The sequence below is a fragment of the Penicillium expansum genome, assembly GCF_000769745.1.
Source record: "Penicillium expansum strain MD-8 chromosome Unknown contig343, whole genome shotgun sequence".
NCBI classification, from domain to species: Eukaryota; Fungi; Ascomycota; class Eurotiomycetes; order Eurotiales; family Aspergillaceae; genus Penicillium; species Penicillium expansum.
The window spans coordinates 69,587-92,762 of NW_015971320.1; the positions used below are offsets into that span (position 1 = coordinate 69,587).

Sequence of the window (23,176 nt, forward strand, 5' to 3'; positions counted from 1 at the left end):
GATCCACTGCCGCCAATCATAACCCCAGACGGTTAAGAAATCCTTTTGATACGGATACGAGGAACCCCCAAAAACACCAAGCTCAACCGGATAAGCACAAAGTGGGTCGTCGAACGCTTGTTCGCAAGGTCGTATCTCGTGTAATTTTGGAATTTGAAATTTTGGTTTTTTAAATTTCCAACAATACCTTTTGCGAACCGGGAGCTACAAGGGTCCTTATCAGGCGCTACTTAGCTTTCCAATGACTTTATTCTGTGAATCTCTTCTCCTTTGAACCTTGAGAAATTGCCAAAGTCGTGCATATCAAGCATCATGGGTAGTAACCAGGTTTTTGCTGTCACCGGTATAGTTCATGCACTGCTTTTTGGAAACCACAATTGTTTATTAACTCAATTCAACTAGTGTTTTTTATTTGTTTTCGAGAATGCCTCGAGACAACGGTGGTTGTGTCAGTTCTATTGGCTTTCTTGAAGCAGTCGCTCTACGAGAGTGATCGCCCGACATATAAAAGGCTGGTGAAACAAGTATGTGAACGGCTCTTATAATTCTACGCAAGTTCATAAGCTAAAGGAAACAGGTCTGGCTGGGATGCGGCTTGGGTCTATTCATTTGTCTCGCAGTCGGCGCAGGCATGATCGGTGGTTTCTATGGCCTCGGAACAGACACTTTCTCCAGCACTGAGGATATTTGGGAGGGTATTCTGGGAATTATCGCATCCATTATCATTACGATCATGGGAGCTGCCCTTCTGCGCGTGTCTAAACTTCAAGATAAATGGCGTGTCAAGCTCGCTAAGGCCCTTCAACACGAGCACGACCCTAACGAGACTAAGAAGGGTCGCGTCAAGAGATGGTTGGAGAAATATGCTATGTTTATCCTGCCATTCATCACGGTTCTGCGTGAGGGTCTCGAGGCCGTTGTCTATGTCGGTGGTGTTGGATTAGGGCTTCCTGCCACATCCTTCCCCCTGGCCGTTGTTTGCGGCCTTTTGGCCGGTATCTTAGTGGGCTATATTATCTACCGGTATGTCGAATTCAATTGGCTTGACGGAAGATACAGGGCTAACATACCTATAGAGGTGGACGACAGACTTCGATGCAGATATTCTTGATTATATCCACTTGCTTCCTCTACCTTGTTGCCGCGGGTCTTTTCTCGCGTGGTGTCTGGTACTTGGAGAACAATGCTTGGAACAAGATCATCGGAGGCGACGCCTCAGAGACTGGCTCTGGTGCCGGATCCTACGACATCCGCCAGAGTGTCTGGCATGTCAACTGCTGTAACCCAGAGCTAGGAGGTGGTGGCGGTTGGGGTATCTTCAACGCGCTCCTTGGTTGGACCAATTCCGCCGACTATGGCTCCGTGATCGCTTACAACTTATACTGGATCTGTGTCATGGTTGGCTACGGGCTGATGTTCTACCGTGAGAAGCGTGGAGCTATTCCCGTCATTGACCCGGCTATGAACAGCGTCGCAAGAGCCAAGTCCAGAGCCAGAGCCTTTATTCTGCGCCGTCCCTATGAAGATCCGGTAACACCCGTTGAGACGACAGTCCCGGTTTCGGATAAGCGAGCAGAGACTGGTGTTTTGGCTCTTTAGATTTAATCAGTCGAGACTGATCGAGTGGCGGGGTTATTTGGGCGAGACGAGAGTCTTTCACCGGGGGCCAGTGGGCACCAGGATCATTGGGCGAGAGGGCCGGAGGAAATGAGGAGCTTCCAAGGTTTAATTTTTTGTAAATCGAAAATGTATTTTCAAATGTGAACTAGTAATTTACTGTTTCTGCCAAGCCGCACTAAGCTTTCATGCAGGGCTTCCCGAAGTCTTGGGAAGTCTTGTGTCTCACACGTACTTCCCCACCTAAGCACCAACCCAAACCCTACGATCCATTGGTTCAAAAAAATAGTCAGAATCTTTTATATAATCCAAGGCTTCTTAGGAGCAGATGGACCTGTCTCTACACGCTGCGGAAAAAGAAAACCCTCTGGATTCCTTTCATGACTCCACTAGCCCGGTCTAAATGCCTCATTCAGTGAGGGGTCCGAAGCATGAGCCTACAGGGCTACCTTGTACAGGAAACGAATGACATTTTGTCACTTTCCGACCCGCACTAGTACCGTATTGTGGACTAGTATTTATCTGATTGATAATCTTATCATAATACGGTAGCAATACCTATGTTGTATGTACCCGCTCAACCGATGCGAAAACGAAGAAAATCTTTTGCTAATCTTGGAAACTCTAATGTACTGGGTTAACATGTACCGAGTACTCCGTACACATCGAGCTTTCATCGACTGCATAGGATCATGCGTCAATCCGACACTTTATATCAGGACGTCATCACAACTATGTAATTCTACAACTATGTTATTCTGCAATTTGTGAACTTATCGACGTCAGTCACCAATTTATACAGTCTTCTGAGTTAAAATACCTGTGGACCCTACTCCGCCCCGATGTGCACTGCTGACATTAACTCCATGTCCCACAATTGACGCCACCGGATTTTCCAGGGAAAGATACCTAGATAGGAATTTAAATCGTTGGAAGAAATTTTAATCAGATTCGGGATGGTTTTATCTGATTGATTAGATAAATTTTGACTTTTTCACGCCCATGGACACCCCCACTATTCGCAGAGTGCACGCGACCAAAAGGTTTCGCGGAATTTACATCCAATATGGGTCCCTTCCCAAGCTTAGATGACAAGAACGAACAAAATGCCAAGATTTGATAAATGCCTAATGGCCGGAGCATATCTTTCATCCGGCCCTATCAGAACCCGAGAATAGTAACTACACACATTACGGGAATAGGGATTCAGAAAATATTGACAACCGCTGAATATATTGCAACTATTAATTTGCTATTGTTTTTTCAAACGGACTTAGCATGTAGCAACATATCTACAACTGGACAACCCTTGAACTACCGTTAAACATCCGTTAAATATCCGTTGAAGAACCGTTGAAGAACCGCTGACGAACCGGCATTGAATGGTTTTCTATTTGTTTGAGGTTGGTAAAAAAACAATGCTCCTCCAACGGTTTTCGGTATCCGCGTATATACGCAGGTGATATCCAGGATATACTTCCTAACTAGGTGTGGGATAACTGTCCTCGGGACAGTACGATATAGGTAATGCTCCGTTTGACGTAGTCTCAGCCTATGGGACACGGACTTAATCCGAGAACATATCCTGGGAGACAGTGGAGTCCCGTTCATCTTCTTGGCACGAATTTCTCCGGTATAGTTCCAATGCGAGGAAGTGAAATTAATAATTGCCATCCCCGGTCAGGTTGTGTTGATTGTAGAGATTTTCCTTTCAAGCTTCCACATACATTCTGTCTGTAACAGTTAGAATGAGTGACTCCAAATCTACAAAGGCTGCCGCAAAGGCTGCTGCAAAGGCTGCTGAGAAGGCATTGCGCCTGTCTAACAATGTGTGGGCCAATAAGTATTTTGCCATCGCTACCGGTGCAATCATGGTTCTTTTTGTCATATACCACTGGTCAAGTGTGATTCACTTTCATTATGGTCGAAGGAACAGTCATCCTACATTGACTCGGAAGTATAGGTATGTTCATTGCTACTTTGGTCCAAGGATAATACTGATCATTTGAATGTGACAGACAAGTTCGATGCTTTCTTTCTAGTTCAACTATGGGATTAAGGACAGACCGATCTATTCTGTATATCATCTACTGGGCTATCAACTTGATCATCGCTTTAACCAATATTGACGTTACAAATATCACCTATGTGAGTCGGCTTCGTTCATTCTCTGGCCTTGGTACACGCTTTTACTAACAAATTCCAAGATTTCCAAACGACTTGGCTGGTATGTGTTCTCGATACATTCTGCTCCTACGATATAGAAACTGACAAGTATCAATGAACAGGGTTTCAATCGCAAACTTGGTGCTTCTGGTCTTCTTGGCCTTGAAGAATACGCCACTCGCGCCCTTGGCAGCTACATCCTACGAAAAGCTCCGCCCGCTACACAAGGTTGCCGGTTACACTTGCATCTTCACAAGTGTCCTGCATAGCATAGTGTATCTATCTGCCTGGTCGGAGAGCGGAAGCCTGCACAAAATGGGAGAAGCGGCCAATTTTTCCGGCGCAATTGCAGGTTTTGCTATGGTGATCATTGGCTTTTCAACTATCACATACTTCATGCGGGGGTGTTATGAACGTGAGTCATTCTTTCGTATACTACTATTCTCTACACTTCTAATATTTATAGTCTTCTATATGCTGCACCTAATCATGTTCATCTTGATTATGATCACCGTCGGAATGCACCGTCCGGATTTTTCAACCCACACGGTGATTATCGTCATTTTCACTGCCTGTCTTTGGATGACGGACCGCATCATCCGCGGCGCAAAGATAGTTTGGAACTTCTTCGGAAATTCTCTCACTGTCACGGCTTTGCCCAACAATGCCCTTCGGGTGAAACTCAGCCGTCGCATGCACTCCACCCCAGGTTCCCATGCATTCTTGTGGGTTCCTGCCATTCGCTGGGTTGAAAGCCATCCGTTCACTCTAGTGTCTTCGAACCCATCCGAGTTCGTCATTAGAGTGTACGATGGCTTTACGCGGGATTTGTACAAAGCCGCCCAAGAAGCCCCTGGGAGATCTCTCCGCTGTTCTGTAGACGGTGCTTATGGTCAAGTCCCCAACTTCAAAGTGTTTGACAAAGTCGTTCTTGTCGCTGGTGGCAGCGGTGCTAGCTTCACTTTTGCTATTGCACTAGACCTGATCGAGGCATCCAATAAGGCAGTGAAGTCGATTGACTTTATTTGGATTGTGAGAAATCAAGGTACGTTTAAGGCTTAATAGAAACAACGTTTATACACTCGTCAACTAACTCTGTCCAACAGAGAGCCTCGAATGGTTTGCCCAAGAGCTCAAACAACTTCAGTCCCACCCAGAAGTAAATGTGCTCATCCACGTCACCCGTCAGGCTGACCTGTCCGGCACATCGTCACCCTCATCCCCAGCCTCGTTGTCAGAAAAAGTTGCTGCAAAGGACGATGTGATCCTAACAGAACCCTCTGCGGTCTTCTCAACGAATGATCCCGAGAAAGGCGTTGAGCAACAGTCTACAGACAGTATTCCTTCTTCAGTCAACCAGATTTTGCCAGGGCGCCCGAATATTCGCAACTTGATCGCGGCCGCTGCCAGTGGAAGCGGCAACCCAGAATACCGCATCATTGTTGGTGCTTGTGGTCCCAGTGAGCTTATGAGCACAACAAGAAAGGCTGTTAACGATGATTTGCTCAATGGCGGACCATCAATCACACTCTACACTGAGGTAAGCTAAGGAGAGTGCCAGACGATGAAGAAACTTAACTAAAATTGCAATAGGAATTTGAATGGTGATTCTCAATATCCTTTGGATATAGCGCCAAATTATTGGAGCTTGGTTAGTCTAAAATCTGGTATCTGATGGAAGAGAAGGAGGAGAGATGTTGTTGAGATTAGGCGCTGTCTAAATCTAGAGATATGGGGACTGCATCTAGCTATTTTTGTTTACTTTTAGCGTTATGCCATAGAATTGATATACTTTACGTTCCAACTGATTTGAATCTGTATATAACTAATAAGTATTCTAAAAGTGTTGGTTTCACGTAAGATAAATCGCCCCCAGGCCGTTTTTTTTTTCGCACGATGTCTAACTTTTGGCGTTTTGCATAAATTCAGTGCCTTGATGCGTGCAAGAGCGCCGCAGCCATCATGGGCCTATCTAGAGTTTGGTATAGATCGGATTCATTGGTTTTTATGATTCGGATTTTGTTGCTGAGCTTTGATTTCCATATCTACTACTCCTTACAGTCTTCAACCTAGGTGTGGGCTTCAGCACAATGACAATATATATATTTCCATATTCTCTCCCAAAGATCTAAATTAGCGTACATGTGAGACACGAAATAAGCAAAGCCGAAGAAGAAAGATTAGACATCTATAATTAATTCGCGTACTCTATCGCTTAAGTATTGACAAAGATTAACATGTCTATGAACAGGCGTGTCGAAACAGAGCGGTATATGTAAAAGAAACCAACAGTAAATCACTCCAGTGCTCTGAGAAAATGCCAGCTATTGACCAATAGAAAAGAAAAAAGAAATGGAGACCAAAAATGACAAATATACCAAGATAGTCACAAACCGATATGTTTTCCCATTCAAGCCTGCTCGCTAGCCTTAGCCTCAAGCTGGGTCTGAGACAGGTTGGCAACGTTCTCGCCCTTCAGGTAGTTCTCAAACTCGCCGACCTGCTTGCCACCCTGAACCCAGCGTTCGCGGTACGCCTCACGTCGCTGGTCAGCCAGCTGGTTCAGAGTGGGCCAGTAGGATGCATGGTCGTAGCGGAATTCGACATCACCACCCACAGACTTCATAAGCTGGCTAGGCGGGACGTGTTGACGCAGGTCCTCATTGAACCTGAGCTTCTGGTGAGTGTTCGGATCAATAAAGGGTGTGATCAATTTGAAGAATCCTCGGATAATGAAGGGCACTATGGTAGGAAATTAGTAACTTGTTCATACGATTGCCTGGGATATAAAATCACTAACCGTTGAGCACCAGAGCCCGACCAAGTCTCTCAGGGTAGTGGTTCTGCAAGAAGCTGAGCGTCTGCTTGGCCTGACTCAGGCTTGCATTCTGGCCAGATGTTGTCTCTTTGAAGTCGACGATGAGGGTAACAGTCTCCTGGCCAGGTCCTGAGAGATCAATGGCCCGCTCCAGCATGAAGACAAGATGCTCGAGCTGGCGGTGACTCTTCTCCGTGTTCTGGTTGGAGGGCAAGAGATACAGGCATGGCCGTGCGTGGATGTCATAGCCCAAAAGGACCTGTTTGCCTGTTTCGTTCTCAATCGAAATATACTCAGGTGTAAACTTCTTCAGGTCATACTCGCGGCGCCATGTGAGGGTGCTCTGGAGACGTGTCTCCGCATGGGAGACATCCCACTTGGTCGCGCGTAGGTAGCGCAGGAGACAGTCGCGGGTCAACCACATCCTCTCATCCTCGGTTATGGGAGACGTTGGGGCATTCTTCTCGGCCTTGGTGGCGACCGTAGTCCACGATGAAGCAGACTTAAGCACAGCCTCGTACTTGGATTGTTGTTCCGGAGTAAGTTCCTCGCGTGCTACAGGCTTGGCTGTGTCCAGCGGCCTAGCGAAAGGCTTCTGGATGAGGCCGTCGGCGGCTGATTTGGGCAGCTCGAGCTCAATTGGATTCGTGGTTGAAGTAAGCTCGGTCTGGGGGTTCATGGGGGCTGAATCGGCCGGTGCCTGTACTTTCGTATCGGACACAGTATCGCCATTGGTGGGGGCATGCGCAGCAGCGCCTTGTTCGCAGTTCGACATGATCTTGGATAAAATCTATATTTATAGACTATACAATGACACGTGGAAATCTAGAGAATGAAGAATAAATTTAGGGGCAATCAATTTACTAATTCTCCTGATTGACAGGTCCACTTCCATCAAATGCTCGAATAATATTACCCCTTTGGGCCGCTTAGGTCAGCGACACGGTCTCACGCGTCTTGCGCGTGTCTGCACTTTCAATGTCCATTACCTTTCCACGATACACATCTCACCACAATGGACGCCGAGGGAGAGCTCAATGAGTTTTTTGCGGGCTCATTTCCCGATGGAATCCCCAAAGATATCCTTGCCGAGCTCCTCTCCATGTTACGGGTGCATTCGATCCCCGCGGAGGAGCTTTTCTACAAATGGGAATCATACAGCATAAAGATGGGCGAGGGGGTGACCTTGACCATGCAAACAGTGCGAGGCTTCAAACAAGATGTCCTAGAAGCATTGGAGCGTGAAAGCCGTGACAAGGCTGGCCGACACTCAGAAAAGCGAAACGCAAACACGGCAACCCCGCGAGGCGCGGCCGCAGCTGGCGGCGATATGTTTGGGATGTTCGATCAATTGACACCAACTGCCTCGAATGTTCGAACTGGGAATGGATTTGGATCCGCAAAACGCAAGTCCGAATTCACCTCGCCCGCTACACCAAGAGTCAGCAAGTTCGAAAAATTTGGATCGCAAGCGGGCACAAAAACACCAACCGGAACACCTGGCGATGGAATGCAGTATGTGGTTTTCAGGCGCATATTATGAATTGAAGTTGCTAACATCAGGAATAGAACAGTTCCGTTCTCCGATCGACCGAATCCCGGCCAGACGGTGGAAACCCTCAATGCGCACCTATCCTTGCCAGAAACACCAATGGCGCCATTTTCCGAGGCGCGCATTAAGCCCACTGCGAATACGGACCTCAAAAAGCTTGGCTACAAGCCCATGGGCATGAAATTGTCAGAAGCATCGGAGATTTTGGATGATCGTATCGACGAGTTCGCGACTATATTCCAGGCAGAATTCAATTCAGACGATATCACATTCGGGAGTGCAGCCATCCAGAGCACAAGCGAGATTATTGCCGTTGGACGAATCGCTTCCGACAGTCTGGAGGGGAAATTGAACCCAGCTTCCCTCGTACTTGAGACTTCGCGCCGAACCGGAGCCGGTAGACGAGTTCCCTTGAAGGTGGATTCTGTGCCCTCAGTGAACTTCTTCCCAGGCCAAATCGTGGCTCTCCGAGGAATCAATCCCTCTGGTGAATATTTCTCTGTCAAGGAAGTACTCCCAATTCCCCTGTTACCACCAGCCGTATCCTCAGCTGTGACATTGGACAACATCAACGAGCGACTTGATGGAGATGCAAACCCACCGCTTAACATCATGGTAGCGGCCGGGCCGTACACGGCGGACGACAACCTAGACTTCGAGCCACTACAGGAACTATGTCAGAAGGCAGCCGAAAACTACGCCGACAGTCTGGTGCTGATGGGACCGTTCCTGGACATTGAGCACCCTCTTCTTGCATCAGGCGATTTCGACTTGCCAGACATCAAGGGCCTGGACCCGGACACAGCTACACTGTCCGTAATGTTCCGGCACTGTATCTCAGCACCACTGGCACGACTTGGAGCGGCCGTCCCAAGCATCACGATCGTGATGCTTCCCTCTGTGCGTGATGCACTCAGCCGACACGTCTCCTGGCCCCAAGAGCAGCTCCTCAAGAAAGATCTGGGTCTGCCCAAGCAGGTCCGCATGGTCTCAAATCCCGTCACATTATCGTTCAACGAATCCGTTATTGGAATGTGCTCACACGATGTGCTCTCTGAGCTTCGCCGCGAAGAGGTCTTGCATGGTCGACCAGCAGAGGCGAACCTGCTCACCCGTCTGCCCAAGTATCTCGTCGAGCAACGCCATTTCTTCCCCTTGTTCCCTCCGACCGCACGGTCAAATCTTCCGAAGCCCGGGTCCGAAGGTGGCCTGGCTACAGGTGCTATGTTGGATCTGCCCTACATGAAGCTGGGCGAATGGTGGAATGTCCGGCCTGATATTTTAATTGTGCCTAGTATGCTGCCGCCATTCGTAAAGGTATGTTATCCCTAGCCGAGGCTTTTTCAACTTCCATCAACGCTGCTAACCTTATTATTCTTACAGGTCGTCGACAGTGTGCTAGTCATCAACCCAGGCACCCTATCAAAGCGTCGCGCTGCAGGCTCATACGCCCAACTGGCCGTCCACCCCCGACTGGTGGCAGAGGACGAGCGCGAACAGAAACAGCTTAGCCACAAGCTGTACGAGCGGGCTCGGGTCGACATCAATCGTATCTAGGGACATATATAATCATATCGCATTACGCGCGGCGTTAAAGGCTCAGACTGAGCTATGTCTGCAGCCATTTGATATTGGCGGTTCTTGGAACAAAATCGCAAATGGAAACGAATCAATGATCTTCAAGATATATCATAACAGAAAGATACATCCAAAGTGGGTATCATAACAAGGCTATCCAGCCTGAAAACATATGCACCAGTAAAAAAAATGCAAGTAACACAAGACACCCATTTACCTGCCTATGCAGGTAGGTAGGTAGGAAGCATTCATAGCACCACCTCCAGTAAAAGACAACCACGCAAGAATTTCACCAAACGCTGATACCCATTATCGCAACCCAATGACCCTACGCCCACCCATCCTCCGCCCAGAATCCCTGATCCTAATAACAGGCGCCCCAGCCGCCGCCGCACCACCCCCACTACCCCGCAGCGTTGCACCAGGCCTAGAGGTCGCAGCCCCAGCAGCACCGGCGCCTCCAGGACCAGTCACAGGGCCAGCATCAGGCCCATGTCCCTCGCCATTGACAAGCGCCTCAAGACCGAGATCGCGCCACACAGCATCCCGTCTCCGCTCCATGGCGCGGGTAATGCCGAACGCCGCATGCTGGTCTGGAACGACGTCGTCCTCGTCTTCGGGGTTCGGGGGCTGGTATTGTGGTGCCACGTAGATGTCTTCGATTGGTAGGAATGATGGGATTGTGGAGGGAGAGGTCGAGCCGTATGGGATGGCATTTGCGGCTGTGCTTGCTGCTTCGCGGGCTGCGGCGGAGACATTGTTGGCATTGTGCGGGTCTGTTGTTGAGTTTGTGGCCGTTGAGATGTGTGGGCGTGTAAATTCTTCGAAGAGGTCTGCTAGCCGTGGTTGGTGCATGTGTAGGTATGAGGCGGAGGAGTCTTTGCTCTGGTGGTTTGGGTGTTAGCTTGGGGTTTGGTGGTCTGGAATTCTGGAGGGAGGCTAGCATTGTGTATGTACCATTTTGAGGAAGTTTTGATCTCTTTATCGAGATCTTGGGGGATGTGAGAATATCTTGTCAATGGGACTTGTTGAGGAAGTTCTCTGGCTTATCGGCGTGTAGATTGATGTTGACGGCAGAATAATCCTTAGGTACACCGCCCACATCAGGTAGATTGTAGAGTTGGGACATCCCGTTCCCATGGTTTCAAGTTCACCTTGTCTACAGGTCTAATTCAGGGGTCTACTGCAGTCACAAATTTATATGTCCAGAACAAGAGGGAGCTAAAAAATTAAAAAGACATTTGAAACGACAGGACATAGATTCAAACTCTGGTCCCCGAAGAGACTCGCCTCGCAGGCGAGCCTTAAACACTCGGCCAAATTGCCATATGATAGAGGTTAATATTATACATCCAAAACAAATTAGTAGACTGGTCATGGATTAAAGTACTGAGCATTGTCTTCCTGAAGACTCAACGGGCTTCCACATTTAGACAGTCGGCGTGGGTCTTAGACCACTCATGATGAGAGGGCCGTGTAGTTAGCTGGTCTTCTCTTATACACAGTTCTTTCCCCATAGAGAACGCCCATGTGGAATGGAACCCTAGAAGAGGTCTAGAACCCACCAGCTTTAGTGTTTTCCGGATGAAAGTTTAAACTCAAGAAGTAACCAGGGTCCAATCCAGTTCTAGTGATGTCAATCCGGTCGTGACGATTAAAATGAGGTCTTTATTTGCCGAGAGACTCTGTCGTAACACGATGAAGATCCTCTGGTAACAAGGTGCTGGCTGCGGACGCGTTACTATGGGCTACAGAGACTAATACCATATAAACAACTCTTCTCCAAGCGCCCGGACAAGCCGAACAGGTGATGAAAAGTGGTCGCATCATTTGGGGGTAGTGTAAGCCCAATGACACAGTGCAGCATGACTGCACAGAAGCACAGTCAAGCCACGAGATCTAAAAATTGAAGACAATGAACGAAAAGAACAGGTACTACTACACAGAGCACTGGGGAGAAAGAAAAGGTGGGTCCAACTGCGAATAGTGGATCCACTTTATACCCCAGCTTTCGGGTTATATATAATCCGAGACGCCATATTTATCCGGATATGAGGCACGACCAATTTTACACAAGTACAAAAAGAACACATAGGGCCACCAATCTTGAAACCCGTAGATGATACTAAATAATACATTACTGAATCATTCAAAGGAGCTACGGTAGAGATAAAAATGAAATTTAATATGACAGCTCAGAGATTCGATCTGATCCCCGAAGGGACTCGCTAAGCAGGCAATTGAACCGTCATTTCAAATATCTTTTTATTTTTTTTGCGTATAATTCTGATAACATGCGGTTTATTCTTTTTGGTAAATTTGTCGGTTGGTTGTGGCAAGCTTTTTGTGGCGCTCGTTTGAGTTTATATTGTAGAAGATCTCCATCTATTTTCATGCAGGTCTATAAGTTTAGATCGTATTATACCCGATAATATAGATATAGGGTGAAATTGACATTTTACCAAAGGAACCTGTGAGTATTGGTAGGAGGATAGAGGTTTGTAACTTATACTCCTATGACATTATAATGCTGTGTACAAATAGCCCTGTACTATAGATACATTTTTAATAAGAGAGAGAGGGAGAGAGAGAGAGAGAGAGAGGATGGGAATCACCTATTCCAAGAACCCATGATACTGATAAAGATCTATTGTCTATACATCTTCAAATATCGGGATTGACCCAATGAATGGCAAACCAAAATCTAACGAGTAAAAGAAGTATAAGAAAAGAGAAAAGCAGACGCCCAGTACATAATTATGTTGTAGCTCAACCAGCCCAAACGAAATGACGGCCCAAGAGAATTCCTAAAATAAATAAATAAATAAAGGATAAGAAAGAAAGAAAAAAAAAAAAGACCTGGAAATCACGACGCCGAGACAGTCGGAACCATTTTCATTGCTTTTAATTTAGATTACAGGTTTGATACGCTCCAGATTCATGACCATGTTGCCGAAAAAAGCGAAGAAATTTAATACATCACAGGTTTGTCACCATCCGGTGGACAATTGGGACAGCACTGGGAGGAAGACTGCCCATCTCAGTAATAACCATGTCGACGTATTCCGCAGGAGTAACATCATACATGATATTCAGCAGCTGCAGGTTAGGAGTGTTGTGCCAGTTCGCAAGAGGCGACGAAGAGGTCTTGTGCGGGATAACAGGAGGTTCGGGAGCCGGGGCGCGATTTCCACCCTTCTTATTCTCAGGCGGAGGGGGCACATACGCATCTGCCGGGTCGCTCACAACAAGGGAAACAGGGGTATCCATAGGTAGCAGCTCGTTGGCGTCGGCGATCTCGTTGACGACGATGCTGTCGAGGGCGACACGGTCGGTGAACTTGATTGTCTCACAGCAGACAATGACGGGGATTTCAACGCCACTGGCGCGCTCCTTGGCGGACATGGCGACAAGGGCGGTGCCGACGCGCGAGTACAAGCCGCCGTTACTGGTCATGGCGTGGGCGCCGAGGAAGACCTTGGTGGCGTCCTTGATAGCGTGGGTGATGGCGTGGACGAGGGAGTATTGGACGTCGAGCCCGCTCTTGGCGAGATCGCGGGCGAGGCTTTTGCCTTCGAAAAGGGGCCTTGAGTCGATAATTGAGACGCGGAATCGCTTGCCTTGGTTGTGTGCTAACAGGAGGGTCTGCTTGACGATGCTGCTGCCCGCAAATGTAACAATCACGTCCCCGTCTTGGACCTTTTGTGCTGCGCTGTCTGCAATCACCTGATCGGCGACGGTAATCTTCTCACGGATAAAGCTGTCGATGTACTCGCATAGTGAAATCTTGGCACTCGCCTCGGGGGTGGAGGGATCAATGCCGGCAATGAAGAGCTTCAGGGCACGGATGGCATTTCCCTGACTGATGGAGAGGGGTCGGCATGTCGAGAGGTAGGTGATCTGGGCCGAGAGGTGTGTGGTCAGGTGGCGAGCGAGCGAGGTGCCCATGGGGGTTGTGTAAGATTCAATGACCTTTAGAAAGCGAATTGTCAGCATACATGGTCATGGTCATGTCTTATTGGCATGAAGAAAAAAAGAACAACATACTCGTTTAAAAGCAATCAACGTGGCCACGCAGCGCGCGCTGCTGCCACAGATAGTGTAGTCCATCAACTGCATGCCCAGGGCCAGGATAGCAGGGTGTACTTCCTTTGTGGCACCAGCGACGGTGACACGGCGTTGTTGTCCGTACAAATGCCCAAAGACAGCAACCTTCTTATCATCTTTCTTCTTCTTTTGCTCCACGAGAACGGATCCAGTTTGCGCGATGGGACCTGAGCCGCGGCGCGGGGGCGGTGCTCGCGGTCCCTTCTGTGCAGAGCCAGTACCGGCAGCATCTTTTTTCGGTGTAGTAGGTGGACGAGCCTGGGCTCCGACGCCAGGAGCGGGAGTGGTACCGCCAACAGGACCTCCTTCCTTCTCAAGTTTCTCTCGGATGCGTCGGGCAGCCTTATCAGCCTTGGCTTTTTTCTTCAACTCGGCTGGGCTAAGCGGCTTGTCTGTGGCGCCGTCTGTGGACGCAGGCGCATCTCCGGTGGGTTGGGTGGGTTTTGAGTCGCGGATCGGGAGAGTCTGCGGAGAGTTTTCGGTCGCGGGTTGAGCTTGCTCTGATGCCGATGAGGTAGGTGTTGAGGCTTGCGCGGTCGGCGCTGGTTTGGAGGGTTCCGCCATCTTGTCTGTGAATTAATTCTCGTGTGAGTGTGGATCTGCGAAGATGGTGGGGAGAGGGAGGGAGGGTTGACTCACGGAAAAAGAAATGATGCCATAAGCGGCCCACTGAACGGCGCAGCCCTAACTTGCGGTTCATCGCGCTGTACAATGAACAATGTAGATAATTGTTGAATTGTTCTTGAATAACTCTCGACTCTTATTCAGAAAAGTACTTGTTTTTAACAAGCAATAATTTATTACTCCTGATTAAATGACATGGCCTCCATATAAGAGTGCAGCCTGAAAGAACTCGTGATACCCAATGAACAGGGTAGTTGGCATTGAAACATGCATAACATCAAGTGTCTCATTATTCATCGCAGGGGCTCGCTATAACAGAAATAAGTACACAGACCAAAACTAGTCTGGTCCCAATTCAAACAAGGAAGTCCGAACAAAGACCTCAAATATTCCAAAGGTCATCGCAAAAGAGCAGACAAAGAGATCACCGCCAACACCATTCAATCCCTGTACACCCAAAAGATAAAAATAAAGTCATATCCACATATTAACGATTGCTGACAATGCTTCCCAAGGCACGCCGCTTCCGAGTCGTATGCTCCTCGATCGGACGGAACCGTTCATGATCAGTGGCCAGTTTCCTCTTGAAGACACTTAGGTCACCAAGAAGATCATGCATGTGATTCTGCATCTGTTGGGCTTCTTGCTCGGTGACATCATCGGTGATCGTATCATCATCTTCCCAGACGTCCATGTCAGATTCGGCATCTGATACCAAAGGAGAGCCTTCGCAATCTTCTGAATCATAACTGGGCGGTTGATTCTCATCTTGTATGGACGTCATGCTAGGCTTTCGCTGCTCAAATGTAATGGGTGGGATTGGGTTCTTAAGACTTTCAACCGCTAGCTTCAGATGCATGCGCAAAGCGTCGTTTTCTGTTTGCAGTTGTCGAATCTTGCATTCACTGACCATCTTGTTCTCCTCCATGAGACGTTGCATTTTCTCGACTTTCTGCTGGTATTCTTCGAGCCTTTCATCGGAGGCCTCGCTTGCCCGCTGGTTGAGTGCTGCTTGACTCACGCTGAGTTGAAGGGTGCGAATTGTTTCTGTCATCTCTGCAATTTGTCGATCACGCTCAGCTGCCGACATTTGATCTTGGTTGACCCGGGCCCGTGTCCGAATATTCTTGGCCTGGTCCGCATAACGAAGAGTCGAAAGTGTTTCTTCATAGTCCGCGGGTGAGATACAGGCAATCATGGCAGTCTTGGAGTTACCGCCTAGACTGTCCTTCAATAGCCATGTCAGGATCGAGTCGCGGTATGGTACTTGTTCTTTGCCCTTCCGTGGGCCACGGAGTTTCTTAGGATCTGCGAGTGCTGCAATGACACGTCCTAACGTAGTCAAAGACTTGTTGATATTTGCACCCTCACGAAGTCTAGCGCCAGTTGCTTCGGTAGATTTGGCACGCTCGGAACCTGCCAGATCGACCAACCGAATCCGAGCAGTGCGCTCAGTCGTTTCATCTGTTGACAAGTCGTGGTGGATCTGTTTTAAAGTGATAGTAAAGACAGCATGAGATCGAGACGAAGTGTCGTTCATCTTTGTACTAGCCGTGGTTCGTGAGACATCGCCCTTTCGCATAAACTTCATCAATTCCGTGTAGTTCCTTGCGGTGACCTCCGTCAAATCCTTGACGTATGGACCTTCTGACGGCGATTCACGAATGCGGAGATAATGCGGGGGATCAGTTCGCGGGACCAAAAGATCGCGGACATGCTCGTTGTATACTTCGAAATAAGACACTCGGACATTGTAGCTGATATCGGGAGAAGGCGAGTTTCCAATGCGCTGGAACAGATCCTCGCATGTTCGAGGAATCAAGCCGGGTCTATCTGGTGTTCCCATCATGGTGTAGCTCTTTCCGGAACCTGTCTGTCCGTATGCAAAGATACACGTGTGGTATCCTTCGAAGTTGTGATCCAAGAACTCCTCACCAAGAGAGTTGTAGACATCTTCCTGGTGTGCGTAATGCTCATCCTCCTCATTATGGGACCAGAAGGAGTTATCGAAGGTGAAAGATTTATCTTCCAAGATCTTGCCGCGGGCCTGTGACTTGGGTTTTCCTTGATCGCCGGGTTTCGGTTTGGGTGCTTGAAGACAGGTCATCTGCGTGTGCGGGTCCATCGAAATCAAACAATCTGCCTTGCGATCGATTTCTGCAAGATGAGGTCAGAATACAGCCTCCACTTTCAGATTATCGCGCCCTCCCCGCATCCCTCCCAAACGACACCTACCTCGAGGTAAGAACTTCCGCACTCGCACGACCACGCGCACATTTCCCCCTGGTGTTGGACTAGCCATCCCATCTCTGGTACGGGATATTGCGAAATTCTCTCGTGCGCGGAAGGATGGACTGGAAGCTGTGGATCGGAAGGTGGCGGCGGAAGCGGAGGTGGAGATAATGCTGGGGGAGGTGATTCCTGTGGCTGCCGATACGTCGGATGAAGCGGCTGAAGATATCGAGCCTGGGCCCGGATGGCCGATGTGGTGATAGAAGCGCGGATCGAGCGCCATGTCCCTACTGCTGTCGCTTAATAGCTGTACACAAGCGCTGACGGCGTCGCGTCGTCGATCAAGAAGAGAGTGGTACATGCAAGACTGATTACATGGAATGGGATTGACAAAAGAAAAAAAAGAATAAGAGATAGATTGGAGAGGGAATGTGTAGACTGGAATGAGTGTAAGGGGGGGAGTCGGTACTGTTGCGCGTTGTTTCCCTGGGAAGTTCAGTTCATTGTAAACACACGTTGTGAATCTTAGAGCATATTTTGTGGAAAGAATGATATATATCAAAAAGAAAGAACGAAAGTGAATGAAATTGAAATTGGAATTGGAAATAATAGTAACAAGATGATTTCCAAGGTTCTACAACATTAAAGTATCACCGTCTATTAAGTGCTGTTGCCATAGCAATTGCCCGCTAAACTCCACTATATCGACATGTGCTCTATGTGCTCTACTGAAACCTACATATATCTATTTGAAACATATTGAAACCTGCAGATGACTTTCAAATGTAGTTCAATTCCTGGGAAAATAATATATATAATTATTGGATTTTTGTTCAACCCTTTCACCGTATCATATTGTTCAATTTCAATCTTTGTCAAATTCTGAAGTTTCCGCATTCATAGCATCAACCAAGTCGGAATCGTCCTCAGCTCTTGTAGGACCCCAACTTTCATCGGGTACTGCATTGCCAGAAGCATCCATGTGTTCACGCAAGAGTTCAGCAGGACCCATCTCGCTGTGTGAGGCGGTTTCCGTAGCATGGGTCCTGGTTCTGGCGGCGGCGGCTTCCTGGCCCCGGTTTTGCCCTTTGTCCTTAGGCATGGCTTGATAATGTTAGCAAGAATTCTAAACAGAGCATCGCCATCGCATTCCACCGACAAAACCCCCGATGCTCTTCTCAATGAGGTCCAAGGGTTGAATTGGGCTCCATACCAACAGTGGTTTGTATTATACGTAGATTTCGTTGAGGTTCTTTAAATTATTTGAGTTCTTGGAGTTCTTTGATAAGTAAACCAAATTAAAAAGAAGGCAGATGATTGTCCGTATTTATGCGTTTTAAAGGTGGTGGCAATGATTTGACCATGACGATGGCATTTACCACCACCTTGGGTCCTTCTCCGCACTTGCCATCCAGATGCTTCTAGTTGTGCCACTGATTCTATTCTATTCTGAGATCGTGATCCAGTCAGTTGATGCTTGTTGTGAGCCGTGGTTGGTCTGAGGTAATTCATGGATACTGCCTAGGTGGATGTATGGATATGCCATCATAGCTTTCTTTGCCACAAAGTTCTGGTTTGTTATGATCTTAGTACCCCACAGATAGTACCTTCTTTAACCATCTGTCTGGTGGCAATCGAAGGGCATTGATTCTGTGGGCCTCGTGCCTACCTTGGTTGAGGGCATTTCACAGCCTACAATCCGGTCATGTGGCAGGTGACAGTGAACTATATGACGCCGAAATGTTCACTTCTTTATGATCCAGATCGCCGATCCTAGGGCGATCTTAGAGTGCTAGAATCACCCTAAAAAATTGTTTCTATTGACATATCTCTTTTAGGGATAATAATAGAAGGTACCTCTGGTATACATCGAGGTTGTTGGCGTATATATATACACGTACAGGCCGGTCACGTGCATAATGACTGATGCCCAATAAATACCTGGGTGCTCATTGGATGCTCACAGTTTACTATTGTTTTTGTTACCAGCTGTCAGAAATACGAACTGCATGTGAATTTCCGCCATAATCTCTTGCAGGCACTTCACATCGTTAACAGCCGGGCCGCTGCATATTCCTCTTTGTCAGCATGCAGTATAGGTAGTTAGGTATCCATGGATCCTCCCGAGGTCCGAGGCTAAAAAATTGTCAATTTCATAGTTCCAGAGAGTTTGATATTATTACATTACCATCCTAGGTAGCTCTCAACACTTATTTTGGCTTTCCATGCCTCCCTTTGAAACCATGAACACCACACCTCCTTTGCTTAAAACGGGAAATTGAGAGAGCCTACCCCAAATTCGACCAATTCGGACTCTAAAGTCGAGAATTCAGGACAAAATAGATTGAAGTATGGCGTGGGCAATTATACAGGCTCAGGGACCTGTATGCTAGAACCAAGGTCATGGCGAACCCCGTCATTGAGTGAATTAGTATTTTGGGGTAATTCATACTGCTGCAATGAGGCATTCACATGATTCGAAGCGGCAGAAGATGTGGTTCTCTTTGAAGAATAGCACTGCCTGTCCGGGAGCCACATGCGCTTCAACAGACTTGCAAACCGACTAGCAATATGGCAATCGCTAATGGCAGCGTCTTCGAGTACCTGTATAAAACTTTGCACTAAGTTGGCGACTTCGGTATGTTCTGTGCTCACGAGGGCCCCAAAGACGTCCGCTTTATAAAGAAAGACAGCGGAGTACACAGTATACCTATTCGAACCATTAGCCATTTCCGAGACAATTCAGGTCTTCTTGATAGTGACAGTTACATATAGAAGCGGAACGGCATATAGCGAATCTGCGCTTGAGATGTTGTCTGGACGGTTATTGTCAGGATCTCCCGAGCTGCATCTACCGCTTCGAGCACATATGCACCCTCTGGGGTCGACATGATACCCCGTGGAAATAGCGAAGGGGCTCCTCTTGTCCCCAAAGTCGTTGTCCGGTTCTCCCCCGGAGGGCGGTTGTGGGGAACTGCTCTAGAAAGAAGTGATTGGAAAGAAAACGAGTTTGCATACAATCGAACATACTCCTTGAAAATACGCAGAGTGCAGTTCAGCTTGGGAGATGTCTCGAGACCATCCCAGCGATCTTTCCACGCCGACATGGAGTGTCGAAAATCATCTAGATAGCGATTGTAGTCCCCTCGTCGAACCATTTGAGTCGTTCGCTCCTTGGACGCGTACAGAGTGTCATGCACATTGTGGAGCAGCTGCGTGAGCTCAATGGTGGCTTGCAACACATGTGAATATTTATGCTCTGCGTCTGCCCCTAGCCGTAGACTTGGAAAGTCATTGGCTGTAAAATTCGTCGAGAGCGATGGCCCACGGGACCAGAATGACTGTCCCATACGGACGGAGATCTGTCGATCGGATATATATACAACTGGAAAATCTAGTCAGTATTGCCAGCGAACCAGTGGGAATTCCATGGAACGCACATATCCACGCTAAGAGATTTCGATTCTCGAGTTCTTGGGATTCGCCAACAGCCGTCTCCCGAAAGGATGCCTTGTCTAGACGCAGGAGGTAAGAATGCCTCACTGCCTGACCAATAAGTGACCAGGCCATATTATCCTCGACAGCGCTCAGGTTCCTCGGGAACATGTTAGGATAGGAACAGGTTTCGAGTTGCATATAAGGAACCCACTCCGCAAGAAGCAGGAGACCTTCCACAGACCCGACCCTTAGAGTGGATGGCGTGGCGAGTAGTATATCTAACAAGTGCCGCTTGATATGCTTCCAGCAATATTGGTGGATATCTTTACATGTGGGCTCATCTTTAGATGCAATGGTGAGAAGCACTGTCAGCAGGAATGGCTCGTCTACCGCTGCCTTACGCGGATCCGTCGTCGCCAGAAGCCCTTTCGGTGCGAGGGGACAGAAAGTGTGGTAATTTGCCGCGTAGCTAGACTGTCAGAAGAGAGGCAATTGCGCACATAGTATAAAGGGTTTCATACTGATGTACTAGACGGCTCGCGGTATCTGTGCCTAACACTCCGATCACTAATGTTTCTGTCTCGGACAATGTTGACTGTAAAACAGGAGGCTGCATGGACTCAACCTGACCACCCATCTTGAAGGTAGTGTCCGTCCCTGATCGCTTGGCGGATGGAGTCACCGGGAAAGGATCGAAGGTTGTAGAGTCATTAGGGTGATTGGGAACTTGGGGGTCATTCGCTGCAAGTTGGGCAAGGATCTGGAGTGCATCACCTGGATTAGTTAACTCGGCGTAGATTGGATCTTCGATAGCATTTTCATCATCTCTACTTTGCTCGTCATGTAGTCCATGGCCTATGTTAGCCCTACTAAGGGTTGGCGTAGAGCTTTGCCCCCTGCGTGAGTATCGAAACTGCGAGAAGTCGCCCCCACGCCGTGACCCGGCAAGAATGCACTCATTGCCGGAGCGGAGGCACTGGATGCAGGAAGGGTTTGTCCCATCGGACAAGTTAGAGCTGAAGAATGTTAGTGAGGGCGGAGGGTGAAGCATCATACAACTCACGGATCACATTTGAGTTTCCGCTGACGACACCGTTGGCACGCGCGATAGATACGAATATTTTGACTACGAGTCATTGTGAGAGTTATAGATAATAGGAAGTAGGAAGTAGGAAGTGTCGTAGAAGAGAGATTTATTCCCCAGATTAACCCCACAGTGTGGGGTTCGGCAATAGACGGCAATAGTTTCTGTCTCCGCAACCTTTGGCTCGATCAAAACATATGTACCTCCTTACCTACATGTATATAGATTGATACTTAGATTTGAATTTCAAAGGACTTAATATAGGGCCAAGGCAGTCCCTCGCAAATCCATTTCACATCGGATCTGCAAATTGCGCTCGTTGATATGCCCGCATCTATATCCGGAATATAGAGACGGATGGCGATGCGAACATGGACATTTGAGGATTGCTGTAGATGGAAACAGATGGGCCATCTCGAAATTAAGTTCTCCACAGGATTATGTATCGATGAGGTCAATATTCCTGAATGTAACTCATGTATATGACAAAGAAGTAAAATGGGTTCTAGTTGTCCATCATACAATGACTTTCACTGTCCAAAATCTATGGGAATTAAAGCATTCGGTCAATACTTATAATTATGGTAAGAGAAAATTGGCAAAAGCGACGCAATCGGTGTCCAGTCTATCGAGGTGACCTAATATCTAGGAAATATAAAGTAAAAGCACAAAAATTCCGAATTCATCAAGTAGCTATCAAATTATCAAACGTCCCAATAATTCATGCAAGTCACGAATACCTTAGAGCCATATGTTCCCCTATTCAAGGAAGCCCTTGCCTAACATCAGTGTGCTCATTCAGTCCCCAAGCCGTCGAGCTTGAATCATGAACCGTCGTTCGTCTCATGTCCCGTTTGTATTTTTGAAGGAATTGCCCCCCAACAGCCCGGTGCATAGTGCACGTGTTATCCCAAATAACCAAATCACCCGGTGCCTGCCACTCAATCTCCAAGGTGTTGTCATCGCGAGTGGCGTGCTTGTACAGCTGGTCAAACAATGCCTGTGATTTTTGGGAAGTGAGACCTTCTATGTGATGAACATGGGCCGCAATATATAGATTCATACGGTCGGATGTCTCGTGGCGCTGCACCAGCTTGTGCCGTCCCATAGGGTAATCGAGCGGGTTGAGCTCGGCAAAGGCCTCGGGGGCTGCTACTTTGCGAGAGTGGTGCATAGAGTGACAAGCTATGTAGTCTTCGGTCAAAAGCTGCTCTTTGAGATCTTGTGGGAGAGTATCGAATGCCGTCCTCGTGTCTGCAAAGGCAGTATGGCCACCCATGCCACTTGGTGGTAGCTCGTGGGCTAAGAGAAGGGAGTACCCGGCGCGGCGAGGGTTGAAGCTCGAGTCCACGTGGAAGAGGCCATTACCCTGTGTATCGGTGATGGTCAGAGCTGTATAAAGAGCTTTCTTCCTATCAGTACTTAGGTAGGTAGTTACCTTGTTTGCTTCACCACGTGGGCTTGTAGGGTCAAGGATGGACCCATCAGCTTCAATATTGCTGACATCAAAGAGCTCTGTGTGTTTGAGGCGGTGTTTTCTGCCAGCGGTGATATAGGGTTTCACGTCGTCTAGCTCCCCAAACTTCTTAGAGAATGCGATATGGCCCTCGTCTGTGAGGCCGGTGCGGCGAAAGACGACAACACCATACTAGTTTGTAACATCCCTGTCAATCCAAAGACCACATAATACAAGTTTGCAATATCAAAGAGCGGGGCCATACCTTGGTCATAGCCTGGAATATTTCTTTGAATACTTCAACCTTCAAGGGAGACGAAAGGTCCACGCCACTAATCTCGGCGCCGAAAGTCGGGTGCAAAGGCTTGATGGAGATGTGGGAAAAACCGACTCCGCTCGTGGTGACCGTCATTTTGAACTTGGATTACTCCTAAGAGAAAAAAACCGAGATTGCCTTGGATTTGAGAATATATTCCTGTGCTTGTGGTTCTCGGAAGCTGCCAA

General features: G+C 48.0%; 10 protein-coding genes across 10 annotated transcripts; 3 read left to right on the forward strand and 7 right to left on the reverse strand.

The window, feature by feature from the left end:
* Positions 1-631: 631 nt before the first annotated feature.
* PEX2_097040 (Iron permease FTR1) lies at positions 632-1,599 on the forward strand (the record flags this gene model as incomplete). Its single annotated transcript, XM_016746974.1, has 2 exons — positions 632-1,023; positions 1,077-1,599. 2 exons carry the CDS (start codon positions 632-634, stop codon positions 1,597-1,599), a joined length of 915 nt encoding a protein of 304 aa, XP_016598273.1.
* Positions 1,600-3,365: 1,766 nt separating this feature from the next.
* PEX2_097050 (ferric reductase family protein) lies at positions 3,366-5,391 on the forward strand (the record flags this gene model as incomplete). The annotated part of the gene is made up of 7 exons (XM_016746975.1): positions 3,366-3,580; positions 3,660-3,765; positions 3,825-3,844; positions 3,906-4,198; positions 4,250-4,828; positions 4,890-5,323; positions 5,377-5,391. The coding sequence occupies 7 exons, from the start codon at positions 3,366-3,368 to the stop codon at positions 5,389-5,391; spliced, it is 1,662 nt and encodes a 553-aa protein (XP_016598274.1).
* An 802-nt stretch (positions 5,392-6,193) lies between these two features.
* On the reverse strand, positions 6,194-7,376 carry PEX2_097060 (CRAL/TRIO domain protein; the record flags this gene model as incomplete). The annotated part of the gene is made up of 2 exons (XM_016746976.1): positions 6,194-6,525; positions 6,584-7,376. 2 exons carry the CDS (start codon positions 7,374-7,376, stop codon positions 6,194-6,196), a joined length of 1,125 nt encoding a protein of 374 aa, XP_016598275.1.
* Positions 7,377-7,616: 240 nt separating this feature from the next.
* PEX2_097070 (DNA-directed DNA polymerase alpha subunit POL12) lies at positions 7,617-9,710 on the forward strand (the record flags this gene model as incomplete). The annotated part of the gene is made up of 3 exons (XM_016746977.1): positions 7,617-8,116; positions 8,171-9,470; positions 9,537-9,710. The coding sequence occupies 3 exons, from the start codon at positions 7,617-7,619 to the stop codon at positions 9,708-9,710; spliced, it is 1,974 nt and encodes a 657-aa protein (XP_016598276.1).
* Positions 9,711-10,040: 330 nt separating this feature from the next.
* On the reverse strand, positions 10,041-10,586 carry PEX2_097080 (uncharacterized protein; the record flags this gene model as incomplete). The annotated part of the gene is made up of 1 exon (XM_016746978.1): positions 10,041-10,586. One exon carries the CDS (start codon positions 10,584-10,586, stop codon positions 10,041-10,043), a length of 546 nt encoding a protein of 181 aa, XP_016598277.1.
* A 2,124-nt stretch (positions 10,587-12,710) lies between these two features.
* Positions 12,711-14,402, reverse strand: PEX2_097090 (translation initiation factor eIF2B subunit delta; the record flags this gene model as incomplete). Its single annotated transcript, XM_016746979.1, has 2 exons — positions 12,711-13,703; positions 13,779-14,402. 2 exons carry the CDS (start codon positions 14,400-14,402, stop codon positions 12,711-12,713), a joined length of 1,617 nt encoding a protein of 538 aa, XP_016598278.1.
* A 547-nt stretch (positions 14,403-14,949) lies between these two features.
* On the reverse strand, positions 14,950-17,055 carry PEX2_097100 (kinesin-3 family protein uncB; the record flags this gene model as incomplete). The annotated part of the gene is made up of 2 exons (XM_016746980.1): positions 14,950-16,619; positions 16,698-17,055. 2 exons carry the CDS (start codon positions 17,053-17,055, stop codon positions 14,950-14,952), a joined length of 2,028 nt encoding a protein of 675 aa, XP_016598279.1.
* A 504-nt stretch (positions 17,056-17,559) lies between these two features.
* PEX2_097110 (uncharacterized protein) lies at positions 17,560-17,796 on the reverse strand (the record flags this gene model as incomplete). Its single annotated transcript, XM_016746981.1, has 1 exon — positions 17,560-17,796. The coding sequence occupies one exon, from the start codon at positions 17,794-17,796 to the stop codon at positions 17,560-17,562; it is 237 nt and encodes a 78-aa protein (XP_016598280.1).
* Positions 17,797-19,459: 1,663 nt separating this feature from the next.
* PEX2_097120 (Zn(II)2Cys6 transcription factor) lies at positions 19,460-21,269 on the reverse strand (the record flags this gene model as incomplete). Its single annotated transcript, XM_016746982.1, has 5 exons — positions 19,460-19,673; positions 19,725-20,079; positions 20,135-20,601; positions 20,654-21,148; positions 21,196-21,269. The coding sequence occupies 5 exons, from the start codon at positions 21,267-21,269 to the stop codon at positions 19,460-19,462; spliced, it is 1,605 nt and encodes a 534-aa protein (XP_016598281.1).
* Positions 21,270-21,979: 710 nt separating this feature from the next.
* On the reverse strand, positions 21,980-23,084 carry PEX2_097130 (TauD/TfdA dioxygenase family protein; the record flags this gene model as incomplete). The annotated part of the gene is made up of 2 exons (XM_016746983.1): positions 21,980-22,864; positions 22,938-23,084. The coding sequence occupies 2 exons, from the start codon at positions 23,082-23,084 to the stop codon at positions 21,980-21,982; spliced, it is 1,032 nt and encodes a 343-aa protein (XP_016598282.1).
* Positions 23,085-23,176: the final 92 nt, after the last annotated feature.